General features: G+C 38.6%; 1 protein-coding gene across 2 annotated transcripts in view; it reads right to left on the bottom strand.

The window, feature by feature from the left end:
• Positions 1–5,836: 5,836 nt before the first annotated feature.
• kcnh1a (potassium voltage-gated channel, subfamily H (eag-related), member 1a) overlaps positions 5,837–24,352 on the bottom strand; it is a 283,339-nt gene continuing 264,823 nt past the window's right edge. For both annotated transcript variants that reach the window (XM_043695750.1, XM_043695751.1), the window contains one exon: positions 5,837–7,633. In XM_043695750.1, coding sequence (XP_043551685.1) covers positions 6,788–7,633 — 846 coding nt within the window. In that variant the 3' untranslated portion in view covers positions 5,837–6,787. The remainder of the gene's footprint in view (positions 7,634–24,352) is intronic.

The following is a 24,352-nucleotide window of genomic DNA, read 5'->3' on the forward strand; positions in this document are numbered from 1 at the left end:
ATTGAATCGGTTTTCCGAATAATCAATCATCCAAACGAAATACTGCCTGCCAATCTCGTTTGGATAATCGAGATTCTTCTGTAGTGGGTTCGATTAGCTCTGTTGGCTGGATGGTTGATTTGCAAGGCAGAGTAACACCAACAGTGTGGGTTCAATTGCCACGGCATCTGAGGTTACTATGAGGTCATCTTTCTCAGCCTCTCCCTTGCCTGTGGTGTGGTGACCCTCAGATTAAACCACTACCAGTTGTCTCTCTGTAGTAAAGCAGCCCTGTGATCCAGTAGGAGTATGGTGACTTTATTAGCACTTATTGACATAACTATTTTTCAAAAACACATTAAATTACCTGGTATTTAAATTCTTATTTTGGTGTCAATTAGTGAAATTAATGCAAATATATGAAATTCCCCTACCTAATATTTTAGTGAAATCTTGTAACCCTATTAAATTAGTGAACAAAAGGAAGGCAGAATTACACATATATAGTCAAGTGTGATTCTAAACAAGCAAATTGTTGTATTTGCTACATGCCACAGGCTAATTTACAGAATTCAGTTAGGATTCCGAACCTGTTTTATTAAATGAGATTAATCCAGAATAGCTGATAAATTAAATCTGGTTACCTAATCCCAAAGAAGATTTAAGGGGTCATATTCAATAAAAAAAACTTTATCTGTAGGAATTAACCTGAACTAGATTGTGATGCAAAGCTTAAACATTGCATTATCAGTGATAGCAGGTCAAAGAGTGCATTGGCTAGACATTCACCAGTAGTTTATCTTCTTCCATTTCGGTGCTTACATTCGAGTGCTTATATTGAGTGCTTATGGGGTGGCACGATGGCTCAGTGCTTAGCACTGCTGCCTCACAGTGCCAGGGACCCAGGTTCAAATCTGGCGACTGTCTGTGTGGAGTTTGCGTATTCTCCTAGGTCTGCGTGAGTTTCCTCCGGGTGCTCCGGCTTCCTCCCACAATCAAATGATGTATAGGTCACGTGAATTGGTCAAGCTAAATTGCTTGACCAATTCTTCATTCCTGAAGAAGGGCCTGTGCCCGAAACGTCGAATCTCCTGTTCCCTGGATGCTGCCTGACCTGCTGTGCTGTTCCAGCAATAAAGTTTCAACTTTGATCTCCAGCATCTGCAGACCTCACTTTCTCCTCAAGCTAAATTGCCCATAGTGTTCAGGTATGTGTACGTTAGGTGCATTAGTCAGGGGTAAATATAGGGTAGTAGGACAGGGGAACGGGTCTGGGTGGGTTACTTTTTAGAGGGTCATTGTGCACTTGGGCTGAAAGGCCTGTTTCCACAAGGTAGGGGCTCTATGATTCTATGATCACATCAGAAAACTCATATATTCATATGAACCAAATTTAACTGAGTCATGGCAAGCTGTTGCATTGCAATTGATTATATAAGAATAGTTTCTACCAGAAGGTAAATATATATCAGCAAGAAAATAAGATCTTCATTGTACTTGCTTCTTCTTTGTCTCACTAACCTCTAGCATTACATTCTCTGTTCCCTGCTCACTGAAGTTGCATATATGTAATCCACACATGGTCAAACATTAGACACATTTTTCTGTCTTGAGTGTGGGTAACCTTATCTTGATCATCCACACCATGGTCCTTCAGAGCATTTACTCCAGTCTTCAGCCTAGTGGGCTTGCCTTTACTTGATTTGACTCCTACTGAACTAAACTTAACCAAATCAAATTAGCAATGGAACATTCCACTGCACCTCACCATTAGATTTGGAGTCATCAAGGACCACACCCTTGAGGTCAACTTCCACTCATGACAGAGCTGAAAATGTGTTGCTGGAAAGTGAGGACTCCAGCATCTGCAGTCCTCACTTTTTCCACTCATGACACCCAGCTCCATCTCCATCTCCACAATGCCTCCACTTTTTCTTGTAGTTCTTGTCCAGCAACCAGTCTTACACACAGTTTCCATTGACTAAATCTTGGAAAGGTTGAAGGCTTGTCCTCTGCCACTGCTACAGAATTATAACCATGACATTATTTATTCTTAGGTTGAATCAGATTGCTCACAACCTTGTAGTCCTATTTCAACTTGCATTGGACTACCACGCCAAAGCTTTTCAGTGCCAAAGAACACCTATTTTTATTTCTAATACTGAGCAGGAATTTTCAGATGGTGTAATTTCCCACACTGCCATTCAGAGTCAGTGGGGAACGCAGCCTGAATTCAATGCTCTGAGGAGGTTCATTGACTAGAAGCAGGACTACATAGCTGACATAAGATGGATATGGTCCAGAGACAGCCCAACCAATAAACCTGCCAGCAGGGTCACTAATATTCTGCCCATTGTCCACCTCAAACCATTTGTTACTGGGACCCTTATCTTTGCCCTGAATCTCATAACAAAAGCACAGTGAGAAATGTAAACAAATTGCTTTGATAATATTGCAGACAGGAAATGCAAAAAAAGAGGGAGGCATGCTGGGAATAAAATGAAGGAATTTAACAACTCATAACTGAGGGCAGACCAAGGAATAGGAAGGGGAATTGTCATCTGGAGAATGGATTGGGATCATAGAATTAAAAAAAGAACAATTGTCGTAGTTAAATATATTTATGTTAAAGAAAACATATGACTGACAAATATTATTCCTTGAAATCAGGTGCTCTGCATGTGTATTTCCTCTCTTGATCCCTCTACTTGTCTGTACTCTCTTTTAGCATTGATTTCATCCAGAATTAAAGTTCTAAACAAATTTTGTCATTCTAATTTAACAATAAATGTAATAATGTTTCTTATTGGTTGTTTAGAAATCTTTTTTTCAGTAGCATTTTAGACTGCTTGAACAATTTCTGCATGAAAAAGTGTAAATACTCTTTGTGCGTACAGAGTAAATATTGTTCTGCCAGTAATGATTACTAGTTTGCATTGGTCCATTGGATAGCTATTGCTTTAAATAATTCTGAATGTTATCCTTTTCATTATTCTTAGTCATTTCCCATATTTGTTGTATTCATACTTATTTTTAAAGAATATAGTTTTAATAGTCTAATTAAGATTGAGCCATCATTAGATGCTGTAAGCTTTATTTTGCATATAACCTGTCACAATTTATCTTATCTCAAACATTAAAAAAACTCATTCATTTTCATTAAATTGTGACATTATAACTTTCTACATAGGTCCTATTATGATCTTTCTCAGTTAGATCAGCTGATTTGTGCAGAACTTTCATTAGTTGTATTGTGTCCTTGCAACTGCCTAGAAATTGACTGTCAAACAATGCTTGCTGTTGTAGATTTTTTAATTACTTCAGAATGATATTTCTATCTTTTTAGTGAATGAGTGAGGTTCCCAAGGTGAATGGAGTATTTTTATATGTCAGTGTTAACTAATGAATAACATGAAGATGATATTATGCAGCACATTGTTTCAAAAATTAAATTTTAAAATGAAGGGCAGCATGTGACTATTTAATAAGCCGACGATCACTGATCTCATTGATTTATACACAAATCCAAAAGCTTATGTATAAAATACTCTTTATTGTTATAAATAAAGTTTACATATCTTTACAAATCAAATAATTTGTGCTTCATGTTTTTTTTGTTACTGTAATATATTAATATATATGATGTGCATAAATTATATGTAATTGATTTTCAATAAATGTTGCAAAACCGGTACATATGCCATTACTGGCAGCTTTTCTTGCTGACCACAAAAATAGTTCAGTACTTTTGCCATGCCCACAGGAGTATGTGCATAATTACACAAAATTAAAAGTAGTAGTCTTGAATCAATATTGTAGGTTATCTGGTGCTTCTTTGATGTGGGAAGAAAATAAGTGAAGCACATTCCTACAGGACCCTATTGAATGCAGTTTGCAGGTTCATGCAAAAAGCCCCTACAAATAAAGAAATTCAGAACGTTTTTCTTTAATATCAGAATTTTCACCAGTCACTTGTAACAATCTTATGAACCTGATTGCATCTTTAAATTGGTATTTTCCCCAAAGTTTAGGAGGTTTCACTCTTTAAGGAGAAGATTTGTTCAGCAATCTAATTCACAACTTGTAACTACTGTACACAGTATTAATCAGCCTCTGAGAGGTTAACTCAAATACCCTATACATCAAATTTCTTTTAAGTACATCTGTCCATTGCAAGTTGCTAATCTGAATATACATAGCATTTTGTTAAATTTGTGTCAGTATTCAGAATGGATTCCCAGAAGCAAGGTTAATGCACAATTAGAAAAGTCTTATCAATTCATTTCACTGTCTAACTTGTTTTAAGAAATTAGTCATTTATTGTTCTTTGGAAATCACAGCTTTTATATGATTTCAGCTAGCTGAAGCAATTTGAACTGAATTGTAAAAAATACACATTAGAAATGATTTAAAACTTATTAAAAAAATTAAAGCATTCTTCTAAGTACCTCTTATGCAGACCACATATATTGCATGGTAACATCAGCTAATTCATTGTAGATTAATTAACAAAGGCTACTATAGAAAAAATACATGGAAATAATTGTCGATATTTGACAAAGACTTCAGAATTATTTCAGTTCCTAGTTAATGACAATGAATTAAACCACTCATTTTAACTGAGCAATGTAAACATCATTCCCGGTTTAAGACTGAATTCTTACAGCCTGTCGAGTGTAGCCTTTCAGTATTCAACTTGTACAATATTATTAACTGTGGTTCGCTGGAAAGAATTATATTTTGGGCAAACAACTTTATATAACAGCACTAGTAGAAACTTTTACATCATTAAACCATTTATCCAAACTGAAACTGATATTTAAATTGTTGCTTATAACATTCAGAAAAGCTGACATTACAAATTTATATTGTTCCCATCTGTTTTTAAAGTAAGCTTCCTCTGTGTTGAGATACATTACAATGTTGTTTTTATTAAAATGTTGTCTTTGAGCTGATACCTCAGCGGATGCTCTGTTGGTCTCGAACTGTTTAAGTCTCTTCTGCCTGTACATAATAAATCAGCACTGATTATGTTGCACTAGATACTTTGGATTACAAAAGTCTGTCTATGCTGCTACTGAATGAATTCTCCACAAGTGGTTTTTTGCTGTAGAACAGCTATTGTTTACATTCACTTTTATAGTGGAATAAAATGCTTACCAATTCTATCCCATTTCACTTTTATCTTGTGTGACCAGTGGAATCATGCAGAGCGATCTTCAGAAAATACATAGATCCTCTGGCATATTTTAAATATATGTGCACGCAGCCATTGTTTATGCTGCTTTTATTACTGTCTATTAAGTTTGGATTCTAGGAAAGTGCGTCAATAAGTTGAGTACCGGCATTTGTACTGTTGGATAAAAACTAATTGTGTCAGTGATGTCCAAATACCAAGAATGAATTGAAAATAAAAATCTGCCTCTTTTAGCTCAACAGAAGATTTCTGGATAAACAAGAAAAAACACTGGCTACTTGAGTGTGTCGTTAGAAGAAGGGAGTCTGATTTAGTGACATGAATATAAAAGTTGGCCTACAGATGTAAGTCTTTCAGAATTCAGCTTGGAAATTGATTAAGTATTCCAAGCTGTTGTAGCACACCTACAACTAAATGGAAGAAATAATCCAGAATGTCCACTTATGATCAATGACCGCAACGCAAAAGGCCAAGATATAGGACGAAATGCAGAACGTATAGAGTCATACAGCATAGAAACAGAACCTTCGATCCAACCCGTCCAAACCGACTATAATCTCAAACTCAACGAGGCCCACCTGCCTGCACTTGATCTATATCTCTCCACCCACCCACCCCCGTCCCCCAATCATCACCACCACCACCATCAAACATCTCTTATTCATATACTTATCTAAATGTCTATTAAATGTTGTAACTGTACCCGCATCCACCACTTTTTCTGGAAGAAGCACAATGACATGGCATAATTTTGTGCCTTTAGAAGTGAGAATGAGCAATTTTAAAAAAAACACAGCCAAGGTATGAGAAGACTGCAGGCAGAAACAACAGGAAAGGGAACATAAACAACTGACAACCCTTCTATGTTCTAAAATTACAAATCATTTTTACTTTTGAAATTTCTGTCCAAAAAAACTTTTTTTTTAAAAAAAGTGTACTGTTTGATTTGAATTGCTTCAACAAAGCAAAGGTTACTATGAACAAGAAGCAGATCCAAATCCAAAGCTGCAAAGCAGCAACATTGAAGTTGGTCTTCAGCTGTAACTTTCCTGCAATTAATAAATAATCAAAAATATATCGATGTCCTGGGAAAAATAAAGCTACATGGAGCATAAAGAAGTGATATGTTTTGTGTATAATCTAGAAAAAAAGTGATAAATATTTAATCTGAAGAAACACAGTACAGATCTGTAAAAACTCCAAAAGTTCCTTTGGTTATCCCAATTAAATAGAGGAGCTATGTGGACATTATGCTACAAAATAAGGAATCTTAAATTATCAATATTTTTTCAGCAAGTATTTCCATGAAATGTCATAATAAGCCACATGCAAAGATATTTATAGAATAACTGTTCGTAATTTTATGTCCTTAAAATTAATCAAAATATGCAATGTAGAAAATCAGTAAAAACAAAAGTAGTTTTCTTCAGCTGTCATTCTGTCAATGAGGTGCACATGTGTTTGTGCATTCCTCCCAGAAATCAGAAAACAAGCACAATTAAGTCCCATCATTTCAGCACTCTGGACAGCTCATCTTCAAACTGGATAATGTTTAGCAAATGACACCTGAATTTTCCCATGTTTGATTTTTGTCACTTAAAGGCTCTTCAGCTAGAACTGTTGGTCTTCCTTATCAGATTCTGGGGTTGTTGGTCTTGATATTTCAAATATTTCCTGTGGCGAATTTGAGGATCTTGCATTTAATATTCTCAGTATTTCTGAAAGTTGTTTTTCAATATTGGTGATCTTGTTATTCAGGGACTTTATGTCCTGTTTCAGCTCACATTTTACTTCTAAAATGGTTGCTTGAAGGGTTTGTTCAGGAATTGGATAAAAAGTGTGCTTTGCCTCCGTCTGCACAGGGCTTCGGTCCTGGGGGCTCCTTGTTTCTCCTGCGTTGTCTAATCTCAGATCGCTCTTTGTGATACCACTATCACATGAATCTGTTTTTCTCAAAGACATCTCCTCATGTGTTTTAGTTCTTTCTGGTAAAGTCTCCATCGATTCTGCCTTTGACACTTTATTCCAGTCTTCTGCTTTAGAAGTAGAATCTTTAAATTTTGACCAACCCTTTCGCTTACTGGATTCACCAGATTGTCTAGCAGCTGCAAATTGCTCAGATGTTGGGGCCTGCAGTTTATCCTGATCTGATGTCTCTGATGTCGAGGCTCTAACCACTTGTGAAGGGACTGGAGTTGCTGGACTTTCAGTTACTGTAACTACACTGGTTGTTGCTGCAGCATTTGCTACATGGCCATCTAACTGTGCAATGCCTTTCTCGATATCATTAACATCCTTCAATCTTTCTGCTGCTAAACGAGCCTCCTTCTGTTGTCTAAACCTTTGAAAAAGTCTGCGTACAGGATGGTCGGGAGGCAGGTTTAATGGAGCCTCATTCTTTCTCCTCATTCTTTCTTCTTCTTCACGCTTCACATCACTGATCTTCCTGAACACAATCTACATAAATGAAAGAATTAAAAATTAGAGATTAATGATTCAGTCATGATATGTTACATATGCAGTGACGTAAGGTGACGTGAGCACTATACATTACAACACTTCATTGTGATGTAATTATCACCCATGATTCTTGCTTATGCACCTATAAAACAGAACTTGGCCTTCAATCGGAAACAGATAGAACTCAAAACTTTCCAAATAAAACCCTGCTTTATGTGTAAAAGGTTACTTCCTAATTCATATGCAATCAAAAATGTTGAACTGTGGTTCAAGGCCACAAAGTTATTTTGCTTAAGTATTTAAGGGCCTATATCTATTTTCAAAAGGTTATGTTTCAGTCGGAATAATTCTTTAAAAATTACTGCGCTAATTGTTAGATTAATAGTGTCTGATTTTAGACAAAGGTTCAAAAAGACAATCAGTACAATGAAAGTAACTTCTGGTTGTGCACTAAGATCAATCAAACAATTGGATGTTTTTTTAAAAAAACTAAATGATTTTCTTTAAGGTTCTGGAGTCTCCTCATAATTAGCAAGAGTTTATTTGTCACTGCATATAACTTCTTAATAATTTTATAAGCTAAATGATACATGCCTAAAGATGAGCAGGAAAAGAAAGGCCTGGGTTCTCATACATCTTTCGACAGTGGCTAGACAAAGTGATAATGCTGTTAAAAAGCTCACAGGTCCTATTGCTATTTCTGATATTCAGTCTGGATTTTGGGGTAAACATATCAAAGTATTCACATACACAACACTATTTACAATAAATCAGCCCAGCATATATAAAAAATTGCAGAGGCCAGGTGACTGTTGCAACACACACAAACTAAATAAATACGTAAATGATTTACTATACCTTTAACATGAATCTAAAACTATCAAATCAATTGTCTGATCATTGAACTATAAAATAAAATTGTACCATCCAACCATACAGGTACCATATACACAATCCACTGATTACTTAGGCCTCAGTCTTATGGTCTTTTACAACATCTATTTTTATCAATCTGCCCTTCCTTACCATGTCCATGTATCAAACATTCCTCTGTTGCAAGTAAAAATAGGCACTTCTCAGAGGCCGTAAATGCTATCATACAGTTCCTCAGGAAATAGTGACACTTTCCTTCTGGATTTACCACATCCCAAGAGTGGGTAATGGTATTTCATTCACTTCACTGCCACTGGCTGTGTGTCTAATTTTTATCTTTCTCTGGCTAGTGGGGTCCTATTAAATCTTCCCTAATATAATTACCTAACACCATACACTTATCTTTATAGCTTAGCTTGACCCATCTTATTTGTACCAACACCTTCAGGTTTATAAATAGGCACAGGGCAGAATCCTTTGTTCTCGATCTGGGCACTGACTCTGAAGACATTTCTGCGGGAAATTGACAATGCCAGGGAGCACATTCATCATCCAATTAAGACGATTCAATCATAACTTTCAATATATATTTGAATAAGGACTAAGTAGAAGAATCAGGAAATGAAACTAATTGGAGAGTTGCTTCAATGAGTCAGCACAGGCATGATAAACCAAACATCTTTATATTGAATCAACCAGCAGTTTTAAAGAAATTATATTGCAGTGTTCAGCTGAAGACAAACTTATTTTGATTTGTATTATAGGATAATAATTTGCTGTGCTTCATTCAAATGATGATACTCAAAATGCTCAGTTAATGAAGTACCAGCACCTTGAAATCAATTCATCAGGTTCCTTAGAACATCCGGCAAGAACTATTCATCTAGATAAGCTTCAGACATATTTATATCTGACTAAATTGCAATTTCAGTTGCAATTAAACATTTTCAATGCCTAGAGCTGACAGCAGACATTGATGAGGTACATATTTAACTCCCACTAGCTTCCTATGACTAATAAGGAATGAGAAAGTTTGACCCATGCAAACCTTCTTCTCTTCCTGTTAATTAAAGTACCTTGTAAAAATGACAAACATTTAAAATAAATACTTTCAATCTTATTATCAACCTATGAGGCTGTGGAAGTATATTTAGAGTAATACATTACAGCAACAAATATCCTGTGCTGTAGGACTGGATGAGGAAAGCCACACTTAAGCCACAGGCACATCAATCGACTGGAATTCCAAAACCAACATTAGAAATGGTAATGATGCCTACATATGATGAATGTTGGTGCACGTTTTAAGCTAACAATGGGGACTTGGCTGAGTGGGCTTTATTACTTGGAATTTTACAATTCAGATAGAAGCATCAGTCATTTGAAAGACACCATAAATACAATCGTCTTCCTCGCTTTATGTCCCAATCAAAATGCACCAAATTATATTCCCCAAGTAGAATACTTCTTAAACAAATATTTTATAGCAAAATAATATAAATTCAGTGCTCAAAAGTTAAACGGCAATATAAAAACAAAAATAGGTGCTTCCTTTTTTTTTATATTGACTTGTCACAAAAGTAGAAAAAAGATCAAATATGATCATAAATAAGTGGAATGCAAATAAAGAGAGCTGAGAGTTACTTCTGATATATTTCAATATCAGCAGAACTTAATTACCAGATCCATAATTTTCACAGAGCCAGTCACTGAATTAATGCACATGTAGCTTTAAAACATATTTTAAGTTGCTGGGACAAAATATGCTCCTGGTCTTATTAAGTCAAGTCAACTTTTCTTTTAATTCTCTCATGTTAAATTGGAATCACTGGTGAGGCGAGCATTTGTTGCCTATTCCTAATTGCTTTGAACTGAGTAGCTTGTTGGCCACTTCAGAGGGCAGGTAGGAGTCTATGGCATTGCTGTGAATCATATACAATACTGGGTCGAGATGGCAGACTTCCTTCTCTCAAGAGGATTGGTGAACCAGATGGTTTTTATTTACAATTGTTGACAATATAGAAACCATATCTAAGTCTAGTTTCAATTCCAGATTTTGCTAATTGAATTTAAATTCCACCAACTGTCAAGGCAGGATTTTAACTTCTGTCCCTAGTGTTTTAGTGAGGACTTCTGGATTACCTTAGTGACGTTATCACAACGTCACCATCTTCCCAGACAGTTGTTGTTCATATAAGCTAAATTCTACTTAATCTAGAATACTGTTTATTAATGTAATTATTTTATTCACTCATGAGACAAGGAATCACTGGCTAGGCCAGCAATTATTGCTCCTCCCCAGTTTCCCAGAGGGCACTTCAGAGTCAACTACATTCCGGATGATGGACTCACGTGTTGGCCAGATCATTACATCTAATATAAATCAACAATTGCTTTATTGCAGTTCTGCTCTTGCAGGAATGCAGTTCAGTTCAAATTCTGTATGAAGATAATTCAGATTGTGGCACATATGACATTTTAGTGCTGGTACTTAGAGAGAGAGAGAAGCCTTTGTTACAGTTTCTGGATCAAGGTCTTGTTTTCACTTTATGATCCATCAACGTGCACTTATGAAATAGTGATAATAGCACGACTTACTATCTCTCCTGACATTAACTCAATTTTCTACTCATGTTATTGTAACTGATTTTGTACAGACCTTTCCTAATACACAGGAGAACTCTTTGCTGCTGTAAAGATACAACCTACAACGTGCCAGAGGGAAAGTGGGAGAAAGAGGCAGAAAAAGAACAAAAGAAAGAATAAGAAATAAAAGAGAAAAAATAAGAAAGTATAATGAAAGGTTTATGTGGTGAAACAGAATCAAGTTAGGCCTTGTGCCTTAGGCTTCGCCACATTACACTCGCAATGTCCTGAAATTATACATAGTCGTGACAGCTTTGTTTGTTAATTGACTCTCCAAGTTTCTATTACAACAAATCTTGTTCCACATGCCAGCTGACTACAAAGAAAAATACTTAGCATTAAGGAGGCATTCTAAATTTTAAAAAAAGCCCATTCAAACAGCACAATTCAAACAGGCAAAATATCTAAGTCATACATGCATATACTAAAGTCGAGAGTCTGGTGCTGGAAAAGCACAGCAGGTCAGGCAGCAGCCGAGGAGTAGGAGAATCGACATTTCGGGCATAAGTCCTTCATCAGAAATTTCCATCAGACCTTAGACTTCATATGCACACCACTCCCCGCCACCTCCATATCCCATCCATGCCAATCATTCAACTAAAAGTCTTCTACCCATCTCCAATAGCTCTCCAAATACATGATGCCACCCTATGCCTCTCTACCCCTTCTACTGACCCTCATGTCCATTTTCAATACTAAGCCCCCTATACCCTTGGCCTTCCATAGCCTTTATGCCAAATTATTGGCTATCTGCAAGTACCCTTGCACAAAAGAGAACAACATAATTATTAATACTTAAAAAATCTAAATTGCAGCTAACACTATTATGAAAAGCACTGTCATTCATGAAAGTACATTCTGACAGAGTTTTGACAGATTTTCATTCTTGAAAAGTCTTGACAGGTCTTCGAACTTTCTGACAGTTTGACACTTGAGACACTTCTTGACAGCTGACACACCTTGATATGACTTTTCATAATGTATCTGTTCTTGATACTTCTTGACACTTTATGCACAATTGTCTGCATAGTAAATAATTCTGAACAGTACATGACAGCACCCCCATATCCAAAGGATATACAAATCCTCTCACTTTAAACATGTCCCCCAAATGTTGAAATGCCCCATCCTAGGGAAAAGACAACTACCATTAACGATCTATGCCCCTCATTACTTTATAAATTTTTATCAGGTCGCTTCTCAAACTCCTATACTCCAGTGAAAAATATCCCAGCCTATCCAGCCTTTCTTTATAACTCAAATTTTCCACACCCAGCAACATCCTGGTAAATCTCTTCTGATCCCTCTCCAGCTTAATAATATCCTTCCTATAACTGGGTGACCAGAACGGGACACAGTACTCTAGAAGAGGCCTCATCAACGTTCCGTACAGTCTCAATATGATTTCCCCACTCCTATACTCAAAGGACTGAGCAATGAAGGCAAATGCCTTTTTAACCATCCTGTCTATATGTGACAGAAACTTCAAAGAATTATGCACCTGAACCCCTAGGTCCCTCTGTTCTACAACACCAAGGTCCTACCATGAATTGTATAAGCCCTGCCCTTTTTGTTGGACCAAAATGCAATACCTTGCATTTACCCAGATTGAACTCCATGTGCTATTTTTCAGCCCATTGACCCATTTGACCAAGATCCCTTTGTAATCTTAGAAAACCTTTTTCACTGTCTACTCTGCCACCAACATTGGTGTCGTTCGCAAACTTACTAATCATACCTTCCATATTCTCATTCAAATCATTTAAGTAACTGATGAACAAAAGAGGACTCTAAACCAATCCCTGTGGAACACCACTGGTGACAGGCTTCCAGTCTGAAAAGCAACCCTCCACCACCACACTCTGTCTCCTGCAGGTAAGCCGATTATATTGGCAAACTCACCCTGAATCCTTTGTGACCTTTATTAATTAGTCTACTGTGCAGTATCATGTTTATTATGTTTCTGGTATAATTTCCATTCATGGTGACAGAATCACTCTCTATTCAATGTTCAGTCCTTCAGCCATTGTGCTCAATCAATCCACTGCCATTTACAATGATACATCAACATATTCACCTTTCTTTCCACCTCTTCTCTGATTTCCCTCCACGATCCATTTTTTCATTCTTCTGCTGATGCCTTTTACAACTCCCTTTGCGGCAAAAGTAGCATCCATTCCTTTGAATCTTTCCCCATCATTATCCAAGGTCCCAGAAGTTACTTCCATGTGAAACAGTCATGTCACAGTACTATCTCTAACCAAGGAAACTTTTCACAACTACTTACAGCTCAAATGTCCCCAAACTCAAAAGAGCAAATGTGATTCAGGTGAGTACTTTACAAATGCTGTCCTGTATGCAACTGTGAACCTGATCCCTTTACAATTTTCTACCTCAACAGCCTTCCCATCCCCATTCTGATCTCTCCTATCTTTCACCTCCAACATTACTTACCAAGTAATAGTTAGCTTTTTTATTCATGTGAACACTATGCACTAAATGCTGACTTTAGTAAATTCAGCTATTTATCCCCATTTTATTTGCATTAAGGACTAAGGATGGATGAATCCCTCAGTGTTTAGGGGATACAAAAGAGGTGGCGTAACCAAAACTCCAATAGAGTTGCTTTTGTTTTTAACTGTTCCTAAGCAAATGCAAACTGTGATTATAATGAATCCTAATGGTCTTGTTATGTTTAATGCAAGACTGTCAACTGGCATTGTGTAATATTTGCATGAATCCTACTGAATGAAGAGAAGTAAGCCAATTTACACCCCGACCCTTAAACATTTTAGAATACCAACAAAGGTTTTTATTTTAACCTATAAAAAATACTGTAAATGGCTGCCAAGAAGTGAAGGAACAGGATTGATTATATTTTCCAGAACTGCATCTAGTAGGAACACAACGTCTCTCTCCACCAAGGAATAATTATGATATTTTAAATATAGAACTCTATAATTCACAATGTGCATAAGTAGAACATTGGCATATTCTTCTCATAGGAATACGTGTGATTGCCTCTTAGCTCTTACAGAAAAGGATGAATAATTGAAACTATAAATAATGACCAATTTTAGCAATATTACATGGCTAAGTATAATCAAAATTAGAGCTTTCGTAAATTCTTGTTTCCAAATGAATTACACATTCATTTGTTACCTATTGGCTACTGTAAATGAAATTTATATCTAATTCATTTTAAAGCCTGTACTTATTGGTATTTCTGTTATCACAAAGAAGTCCCAACGTCTCCTTTCTGACTACCGGTACTTCATTAATTGTTTCAAATAATTTTCATACAATTTGGTGGTCAGATTCCTCACAAGAACATGTGTATCAGCAAGTTTTCAAGTGAGATTTCTGATATCAGTATGCACAACTGCAGAAAATATTCAAGTAATATATGAACAATTATCTGCATGATGGTGCTTCTCAAAACATCCATTTCAATTCCAGAAGAGGGGGAGAATGTTTCAATGATTTTTTTTAAGATGACCTGTTTTGAACAGTTTAATATCCTAAACAAACATAATAATTTGCAAGTATAATAATGCCGGTCATGACATCGGGGTGTCACAAAGTAGTTAAAGGATCAGCTGCCATTTTTGTTTTCAGCACTATAGATTTAAGCTGACTTGCCCTTTCAGAAAATATTGGGGTTGCAACACAATAGAGTTGATCAGAGATCCTGCAACAAGTTTACAGTGCATCTTCATTTCAATTACTCCCAGATTACAATTTGTTTATAAGAGGGTTTTAAACTTTTTCTAATAATAATGGAACAGCCTTATATAAAAATGAAACTGAAGGATGCAATTTAATGAACAAGGAATAGAACAATGAATTAAGTCAGAAATAACGTTTAGGTACTCAGTGTATGTTTTAAAAGATTAGAGATTATGCATTGGATTTCCATGAAGTCAGGGAAACTCTGTGGAAGTGTGAAAAGGGTGACCAGGATTCACAGATCCCGAACCCCATTCTCAGGATTTCACATTTTTGCCAAGGCCTTTTAAGGGTATGGGTTAGATTGGGTCACGAGGTAGTATTCTGCAGATTCTGACCTGTTTGGCTCGATCGTGAGGATAAGATTTTCCTACTCCATTGTAATTTTCAGTGAGTTAGGCCACCTTTTAGAGAATTCATGGTTCATGGGATCTCAAATGTTTCCCCATACAGACTTTACCACAGCCCACCCCCCCTGCCCCTGTAAACTATGGCACATCTGTGCTCATACTATATCAAACTATGACCCCAACTATGACAATAAGCCTCAGAATGCATTTCTTGCAGAAATCCATTCGGGTGTTGAAACAGTTGTACCCCAGAAAACAAAACATTGTTTGCTTGATAGCACTCTGATCTGTGCTGTCAATTGTATAATGTTTCTTGAGACAGGTTTCAAGGGCTTGCAGGTTCTGCTAGTTATATTTTAAAGATCTGGTCCATAGTAAAAGGAGTTTTTTTTTAAATTAAAAAAAAATGCTATTTTTACTATAGCATCCATTGGTTCTATACATTGGATGAATGAACATGGATGTGCTGTGGCTAACAATGGGGTGCGTCAGGCCATGGAGGGTGGGCGTTGGCATGGTCTGGCATATGCCTTATGAGGGCACATGGGAGTTGGCTACATGGGCATGGCTTGGCATGGAGGGTATGAGGAGCCACACGGTGAAAAGTGGGATATGGAGAGCATAAGAAGCCATGACAGATGGATGATAGAGTATGATTTGTATCTGCTAGGTGAAAGGCAATATGACAGTATGGAGGGAGCATGATGATTGTGTGGGTGGCAGGGGCTGTGAGGGTGTGGTGTAAAATTATGTCCCAATACATGTGTGAATCATAATGTAACACATGTATTGGGCCAAGCAGTGGAATGTGGTGTAAAATTCCAAGCAGTGGAATGTGGTGAAACGGTTAAAAATTATGTCCCAATACATGTGTGAATCTAACCGGAATGGAGGTGTTGCTTAGTCCCGTGTGAATCTTCTTATCTGTATGTAACCAGAATGGGGTCACGAGATAACCTTGGCTGAGAAGATCAGAATGAATCCAACGAGTTTATTTACATATATTAAGGAAAAGAGAATAACTATAGTGAGAATACGACCCCTCAATGATCAAAGTGGATATGTATATGCGGAACCACAGGAAATTCTGAAGGTTCGCAATTGATATTTCTCTTCTGTATTTACTGTAGAGAAATACATGAAGACTTGATATGGGAGCTTATGGAAGTTAGTGGTGATATCTTTGGGGACAATCTATATCATAGTAGTGGAGCTGTTAGATGTACAGGTATTAGAATGTAGAAAGGTGGATAGATCTCCTGGTTCTGACCATATGTATCTAAGAACACAGCAGGAGGCTAGAGAAGAAACTACAGGGACCCTGGCTGATATTTTTGCATCATCGTTAGCTATAGGTGGGGTCCCAGAAGACTGGAGGTTAGCGAATGTTGTTTCCTTATTCAAGAAGGGAAGAAAAGAAATACCTAGGAAATATAGTCCAGTAAGCGTAAGAGAATTTGCGTATTACAGTGAGGGAAGTTTTCAGAAATTGCAGCAGGTCCTTGATTAGCTGGGGAATTGGGCTGAGAAATAGGAAAATATAGTTTAATATAGATAGACGTGAGTTTTGCATTTTGGAAAGTCAAATCAAGGCAGGAATTTCATCATGAATGGTAGGGCGTAGTTGTGGTGAAACGGTTAAAAATTATGTCCCTATACATGTGTGAATCTAACCGGAATGGAGGTGTTGCTTAGTCCCGTGTGAATCTTCTTATCTGTATGTAACCAGAATGGAATGTGTTTTTTAGCCTTGCTCTGCTGTTCACATGAATGTTTATATCTGGAAAAGAGTATATCAGCTGGAAAAGTCTCCAGTTCGGTGAGTCTGCTCCGGGGTTACGTTTAACCGCCGAGCGTGGGTTGTTGGCAACCGCTCTACGAGAACTGACGGCTCCCAGTTCCGGTAACATGTAGAGTGAGTATAAGCCAGACCCGTTGTGGCGACGCTGCGGGGAATAAAATGCCCATATTCTAGCAGACTCACCTCTTGGTCGTTTGTTCTGTGTCAGACTACTCTCCTACGAACCTGACCTTGAGAATTTTTTAAAACAGAGGGGTAAGGGCTAGAGGGCCTTACTGTTGTTATTACAGCCTGGATTAAGTCCCAAAGCTTTACGGAGGGGCATTTAAACAACCTGCCTCATCAGCTAGCCATATGACTGCCTCCAAACTCTTTCCTGGATGGACTGGCCCAATGACAGGCCACAGCCACATTGCTCTCCCTCCCAGTGACAATGAGAAGCACATCTCTGGAGAATTTGCTCATGCATGTGGAATTGGGAATTGTCCAGACACCTATTTCCAATAGTACGTGGTGGGTCCATGTGCCACACGGAGTCTGGCCATTACTGAGGCATGATGTTTAGCCAAAAAATGGCATGCTAAAGAAGGGAAGTGGCCTGGGTTTTGATGGAGATGGGGGGACGGTGCAGTTATAGAGGTGCCAGGCAGTTGTCCATAAGAAACGCCAATTTCCTGTCTAAATATGTTTTTTTTACATATTGAACTCTTTCAGTTCAAGATCACCAAACTGACCTGGAATTCTAGGCTGATCTACTTCCATTAGCAATTTGGTTTACCTTGTCTCACCAGGTGTCATTGAACTTGCTCAGATAGTCATTAAATCCAGGGACACAGGAAGTCCACATTCCTCCCTCCACGAACTTCCGAAACTGCTGGCATTACATGAGAAAAGGCTGTGTTCCTTAAAACACACTGCAGGATTTCTCATGCAAGGCCATGAACCAGTATATACTCCAACTCTAGTGCAGAAAGTCAGTCTGCATTTTCAATATTTATACTTTCCAGTACCCTTTGTTTAGTTTCATCTAAAATAGAATTTCATATAATTTACAGCAGAGAAACAGGCTATTCATTCCTACTTGTCTATGTTGGTTTCTAAATTCCACTGAGCTTCTTCTCAATCTATAAACACAATTTCACCTTATCAATACATCCTTTGATTTCTTTCTCCCACAGCTTATTCAGATTAAATATTGAAAGCACTTATCACAGTAAAACAGGTAAGTAATCTGTTGCCTTCAAGTTGAAGTAAATTGAAGCCATTAACTTTCTTGTTTATGGAAGTACAGTTGGCAATGTTTAATAGATGTTAGGTCTCTGACAATTACCTCCTATAAAAACATTGTGCACCAAATAAATCCTTCTCATTTGGTGGGATAACATGTTGATTGAGAAAGACCTACATTTGACCCTCGATTATTTGCTAAGAAGAGCAAGCAACTAATCCACTAAGATCAGGAAGGTCACAATTCTATGCCCAGGAGACAGTGAGGACTGCAGATGCTGGAGATTAGAGTCGAGAGTGTGGTGCTGGGAAAGCACAGCAGGTCAGGCAACATCCAAGGAGCAGGAGTATCGATAGTTCGGGCATAAGACCTTCATCAGGATTTTCCTGCTCCTTGGATGCTGCCTCACCTGCTGTGCTTTCCCAGCACACACCCTCGACCTACAATTCTATGCCCAGGCTGCAATGATCAGAGAGGATTCAGATTCAAAGAAAGTAAATGGCCAAGGTTGCAGTCTTAATTGCTATCCACTAACCCTTCTGAAAGTGGATAAATGGTCGACTTTGGGTGAGGATGGGATTAACCGGGATGTGATGCCCCTCCAAGGTGAACAGCATTTTGCCATTCCATAACCTGTCTAATAATGAATTATCAAAGTACTGGAGGATGACTGGCACTTAGCGAACAATGGAGTTGATTGTGCAGTCTTTTAAATCTTACCTATTTATATCAGTAAGGAGTCAATTACTTTAGAAGCGAGGGGAAGAGCAGATAATCAGCAAAAATCAGAAAGCATTGTAGTGATGTTTTGTGTAAATTTAAGTACAGAACTACAGTACTGTCCTATTTTCATAGAACCATAGAATCCCTACAGTGTTGAAGCAGACTATTCGACCCTTCGAGTCCATACTAACCATCTGCTTTCCCTACGTTGTTTGTATTATTGAAGAAACTTGATTTTAATTATTAAAAGTACATTTAATGCAATGATACTCCTAACAACACAATAGTTGTGCCATTTTCTCTCACTCAGGTTGGGCTTAAGTTTTTTAAATAATTAAAACATTGTTGCTAATTAATCACTTATTTACCTTATAGTTTAAGTAAAAAAAGATCATGCATTTTCTCTATAATTAACATACTCCTCTGAACATTGTAAATTTTAAAATCAATGACACTTTTCCTTCTGTTTCTATACATAGCTTCACTGTAAAGGCAATGTAAATTAGATAATAATTATATGATGCAAGGAATTCTCCTGGATCAATTGTTGTTGAGACATCATAGTGACTGTCCTCATATTGTTCATTATCAAGTCAGTTCAAGTATCTCCAAGGATTCAGCTAATTTTATGAAATCGATTGCTTCACTGTTTTTCTGATGTGGTTAATCCTGTCTATCAAAAGGAAACAGGAAAATCCTCACCATTAGAGAAACAATATGCAATTGAAACTGTGACTATAGATGCCAAGAGTCAAGAAAGCTAATGTTATTTTGTCCAATAAAGTGCTGTTTACCACATTTGTAATCTAATAGAGTCACAGAGCATGGAAACAAACCCTTCGGTCCAACTAGTTCATGCGGGCCATGTTCCCAAACTAAACTAGTCCCACCAGCCTGCACTTGGCCCATGTCCCTCCAAATCTTTCCTGTTCATGTACTTATCCAAATATCTTTTAAATGTTGTAACTGTACCTGCATCCACTATCCTCTCACAGTTCATTCCACACAGGAACCACCCCGTGTAAAAAAAGTTGCTCCTCGTCCTTTTCAAAACTTTCTCCTCTCATCTTAAAGATATGCCAATTCGTTTTCAACTCCTGCGACCCTAAGGAAAAGACCCTTGCTATTCACTGTACCTATGCCCCTAATGATTTTATAAACCTCTATAAGGCCACTCCTCAACCTGCTATGCTCTGATGACAGAAGTCCCAGTCTATTCATCCTACTTGCTTTTATCACAAACCCTCTATTCCCGGCAACAACCGATAAATCTTTTCTGAACCCTCTCCACTTTATCCTTCCTATAGTAGGGTGACCAGAACTGCACACAGCACTGCAGAAGAGGACTCACCAATGTTCTGTACAACCTCAACATGGGCATCACAACTCCTATACTCAAAGCAATGAAGGCAAGCACGCTAATCGCCTCCTTACATATATTTATTAGCAAAAAAACCTTTTTTTTGACATTACAAAAATATAAAGTTATAGAAAATATAACAAATACCAGTATAATTTTAAAAAATGCAAATTACAACTACCGTCTACCAACTACTAACCTATCCTATAAAACAAAACAAAACCAAACACTGTGCAAAACAACGCCAAAATAAGTGACTAAAAAGAACACACAAGAACACAAAATAAACAAATAACAATGCTTGGCACAGAGCTCCCAAACAAAAAACGGGAGTGTTGTATATTAGATTAGATTAGATTATTTACAGTGTTGAAACAGGCCCTTCGGCCCAACAAGTCCACACCGCCCCGCCGAAGCGCAACCCACCCATACCCCCTACATTTACCTTTTATCTAACACTACGGGCAATTTAGCATGGCCAATTCACCTGACACATCTTTGGACTGTGGGAGGAAACCGGAGCACCCGGAGGAAACCCACGCAGACATGGGGAGAATGTGCAAACTCCACACAATCAGTCGCCTGAGGCGGGAATTGAACCCAGGTCTCTGGAGTTGTGAGGCAGCAGTGCTAACCACTGTGCCACCATGCCGCCCATATATATACCCATATTAACCCAGGAGTCCCCCTTCCATGTCCCAGGGCTCAGCAAACCTAACCATCCTAGTTAAATGAATGTCCTGGTTAAGATAGCAGACAAAGCTGTATCTAAATAACTCAAAAAGGGCTGCCATATATTATTTAAAAAAATGGTCTGTTGGGTGGTGTATCATATTTGTGAAAAAATCCAAGGGAATGTGCTCTATAATTAACTTTCACCAACCCAGCAAGCCTGGCGGGTTCTCAGACACCCAATTCACCAGAATATTCTTCCGTGCACAGTAAGAATATTGAACAGCTTCTTCTCAAAAGATGGTAAATTATTATCTAAAGATGATAAATTCGGTAGACCTAGAAAGAGAGGTGTCAGGTCTACTTTAATTCGGTCCTCAATACCCTCCCTATCTCTGCCACCACATCACCCCAATAAACAGGGATCCTGTGGCATGTCCAGAAGCATGTCGGTGAGAGTACCGACATTTATTTTACATTTGGGGCACATTGGAGATGCCCCTTTTTAAACTTCACCAGATGGTTCGGTGCCAAATGAACCCTGTGCAGAACTTTTAACTGCATAGCCTATGTCCTAATACAGATTGAGATTTTTCTCCCATATGTCCTCCCATGTTTCCGAAGAGATCTCCACTCCTAGCTCTTGCTCCCAGACTTCACAGAGCCGGTTAATATCCTGCCAGGCCCTACCACCCAGTAGGTGATAGAGGGCACTAACTGAAAGTGTGCTTGTGGCACTTGGCAACAACTTCTCTGTATCAGGCTTATAGGGTTTAGCGAGAAGCGTAGTCTTCTTCTGGATGAAATCCCTAATCTGAAAGAAAAAGAAAAGATCTCTCCTGGGCAGCCCATATTTGCGGCTCAATTGCTCGGAAGACGTCATAACCTCCCCCTCAAACAAGTCTCCCAAACTAGAAACTCCTCTCGCTGCCCATAGTTTGAACCCTGACTCCATCATCCTTGGTTGAACCCTGGCATACCAACTATGGGGGTGAGGGGCGAAGTCTTGGATAAACAACCCTCACTCTGATGCTTCGCCCTCCAAGCCTTGACTGTACTAATCACAATGGGGTTCCAGCAATGGTCCATAACTATTCTCATCTTATCCATGAATAACAGGTTAATAAGAGGGCACTTTGCCTTTGGAGGCCTTTATATCTAGCCATATTGAGCCTGGATCATTACCTACCCAATCACAGGCAAAGGACAGCAGGGAACTCAATTGATACCTCCTCATGTCTGGGAAATCAACTCCTCCCCCTCCGTGAGGCAACTGCAATTTAGTAAGTTTGATGAGGAACCGCCCACAATGCCAAATGAAAGAATTAAACCAACCCACAAGCTTCTGCAATGTTGACCTGGGAAACATTATAGGGAGCATACACAAGGGATAAAGCAAACGAGGAAGGACATTCATCTTAATAAGGGCCATTCGTCCCAAGCACGAAATTGGAAGAGTGTCCCATCTCTGGAGATCCCACCTAATATAGTCGAGCAGGTGAACGAAGTTAGTCCGAAATAACCAATCAAACATGGGTAATAAAAATATCTAGGTATCGGAAACGCGTCCTTGACCACTTAAAGGGGAAACTAGGGTCACTTTCAACCTCTAGCACTTCCTTAAGGTCCCCCCAAAGGCATAGCCTCCAACTTTGCAAAATTTATCTTATATCCTGAAAAAGCCCCAAATTATATCAGATGGGGTACAGAAGTCATTGTGTCCAATAAAAACAGAAGGACATCATCGGCATACAGTGTAATCTTGTGTACCCTCAATCCCACTTCCGGAGCAGTTATGTGGACGTTCTGACAAATGGCCTCTGCCAGCGGCTCTATCACCAACATAAACCAACAGCAGTGAGAGGGGGCAGCCTTGACAACTACCCTTGTCAATCCTAAAGTTCCCAGACTTCACCCCGTTGGTGATGACCACAGCCTGAGGTTGGTGATAAAGCCTCCACCCACCTAGCAAAGACCCCACCCAACCCAAACCGATCAAAGACATAAAAGAGATCGGGCCATTCCACCTGGTCAAATCTAAGGAAATCACTAACCCCTGAATCAATCATTGCTGACAAGCTTGGACCATATTCAGCAACCTTCTAATATTATTAGAGGACCTATGGCCCCTTATAAAACTTGTTTGGTCCTCTTTGACAATATTGGGCAACACCTTCTCCAAGCTCAGCGCCAAAATCTTAGACAGAATCTTAAAATCTGAACTTAATAGAGAGATGGGCCTGTATGAGGTACAATCCTCAGGAACCTTCCACTTCTTAAGAATTAAGAAAATACTAGCTTCTCTCAAAGACAGTGGTGGGCATTCATGCATATAGGAGTGATTGTACATTTCTAGCATTGACCCTGACAGAATCTCTATAAATTCCTTATAAAACTCACCCAGGAGACTATCAGGGTTAGGCACTATCCCACTTTGAAGTTGCCTAACTGCCCCCTGTATTTGCTGAACTATCAGGGGAGCATTGAGGAGAGAGGCCTGTTCCAAGGTTACCCCCAGGAGGTCCCAGCCCTTAAAAATGATTTCCATCTTGACCCACCCATCCTAGCAACCTTCAGACCAATACCATTCAGAGTAAAAACTCTGAAAAGCCTCATTAATCCTTTTGGCATTGTATGTAAGGACCCTGGCGCTATCTCTAACTGCAGTAATGGATTGGGGAGAACGCTTTTTCCTCGTCAGATACACTAACTTCTTCCCTGGCCTATCCTCATACTCAAACAATGTTTGTCTTGCAAAAGCAAGTTCTTTCTTTGCAGTTTGTGTAAGTACTGAATTCAGAGCAGCCCGGAGGGCTGTGATCCTCTGTAGCTTGGTCACCGAAGGCCTCGCAAAATGTGCCGCCTCAGTGGCTCTCGAGTAGATGCTGCTGTTCCTCCTTCTGTCGTTTCCGGCTAGCCGAATAGGAAATAGCAAGGGCCTTCGCGGTCTCCCATAGCATAGACAGACTTCTAGCCATGCCTGAGTTGATAGTCAACGGAAACTCCCTCAAAAAGTATTCCACGTATTTGGAATCCTTGAGGAGAAAAGGATCCTAACCCTCACTCTTGGCCTTAACCTCTAAATAGACCACCGTGTGATCAGAGATAGCTATATTCCCAATTTTACAACCCAGTATCGAATTCAGAAGGGCCAAGGGAGCCAGAAAAAGATCAATCCTCGTGTGATATTTATGCAGCTTTGAAAAAAAGGTGAAGTCCCTGCTGGTAGGGTGAAGACATCTCCTAATTAGTGGGTGGCACGGTGGCACAGTGGTTAGCACTGCTGCCTCACAGCGCCAGAGACCCGGGTTCAATTCCCAACTCAGGCGACTGA

The sequence above is a fragment of the Chiloscyllium plagiosum genome, chromosome 9 (assembly GCF_004010195.1).
Source record: "Chiloscyllium plagiosum isolate BGI_BamShark_2017 chromosome 9, ASM401019v2, whole genome shotgun sequence".
In the NCBI taxonomy this organism is placed as follows: Eukaryota; Metazoa; Chordata; class Chondrichthyes; order Orectolobiformes; family Hemiscylliidae; genus Chiloscyllium; species Chiloscyllium plagiosum.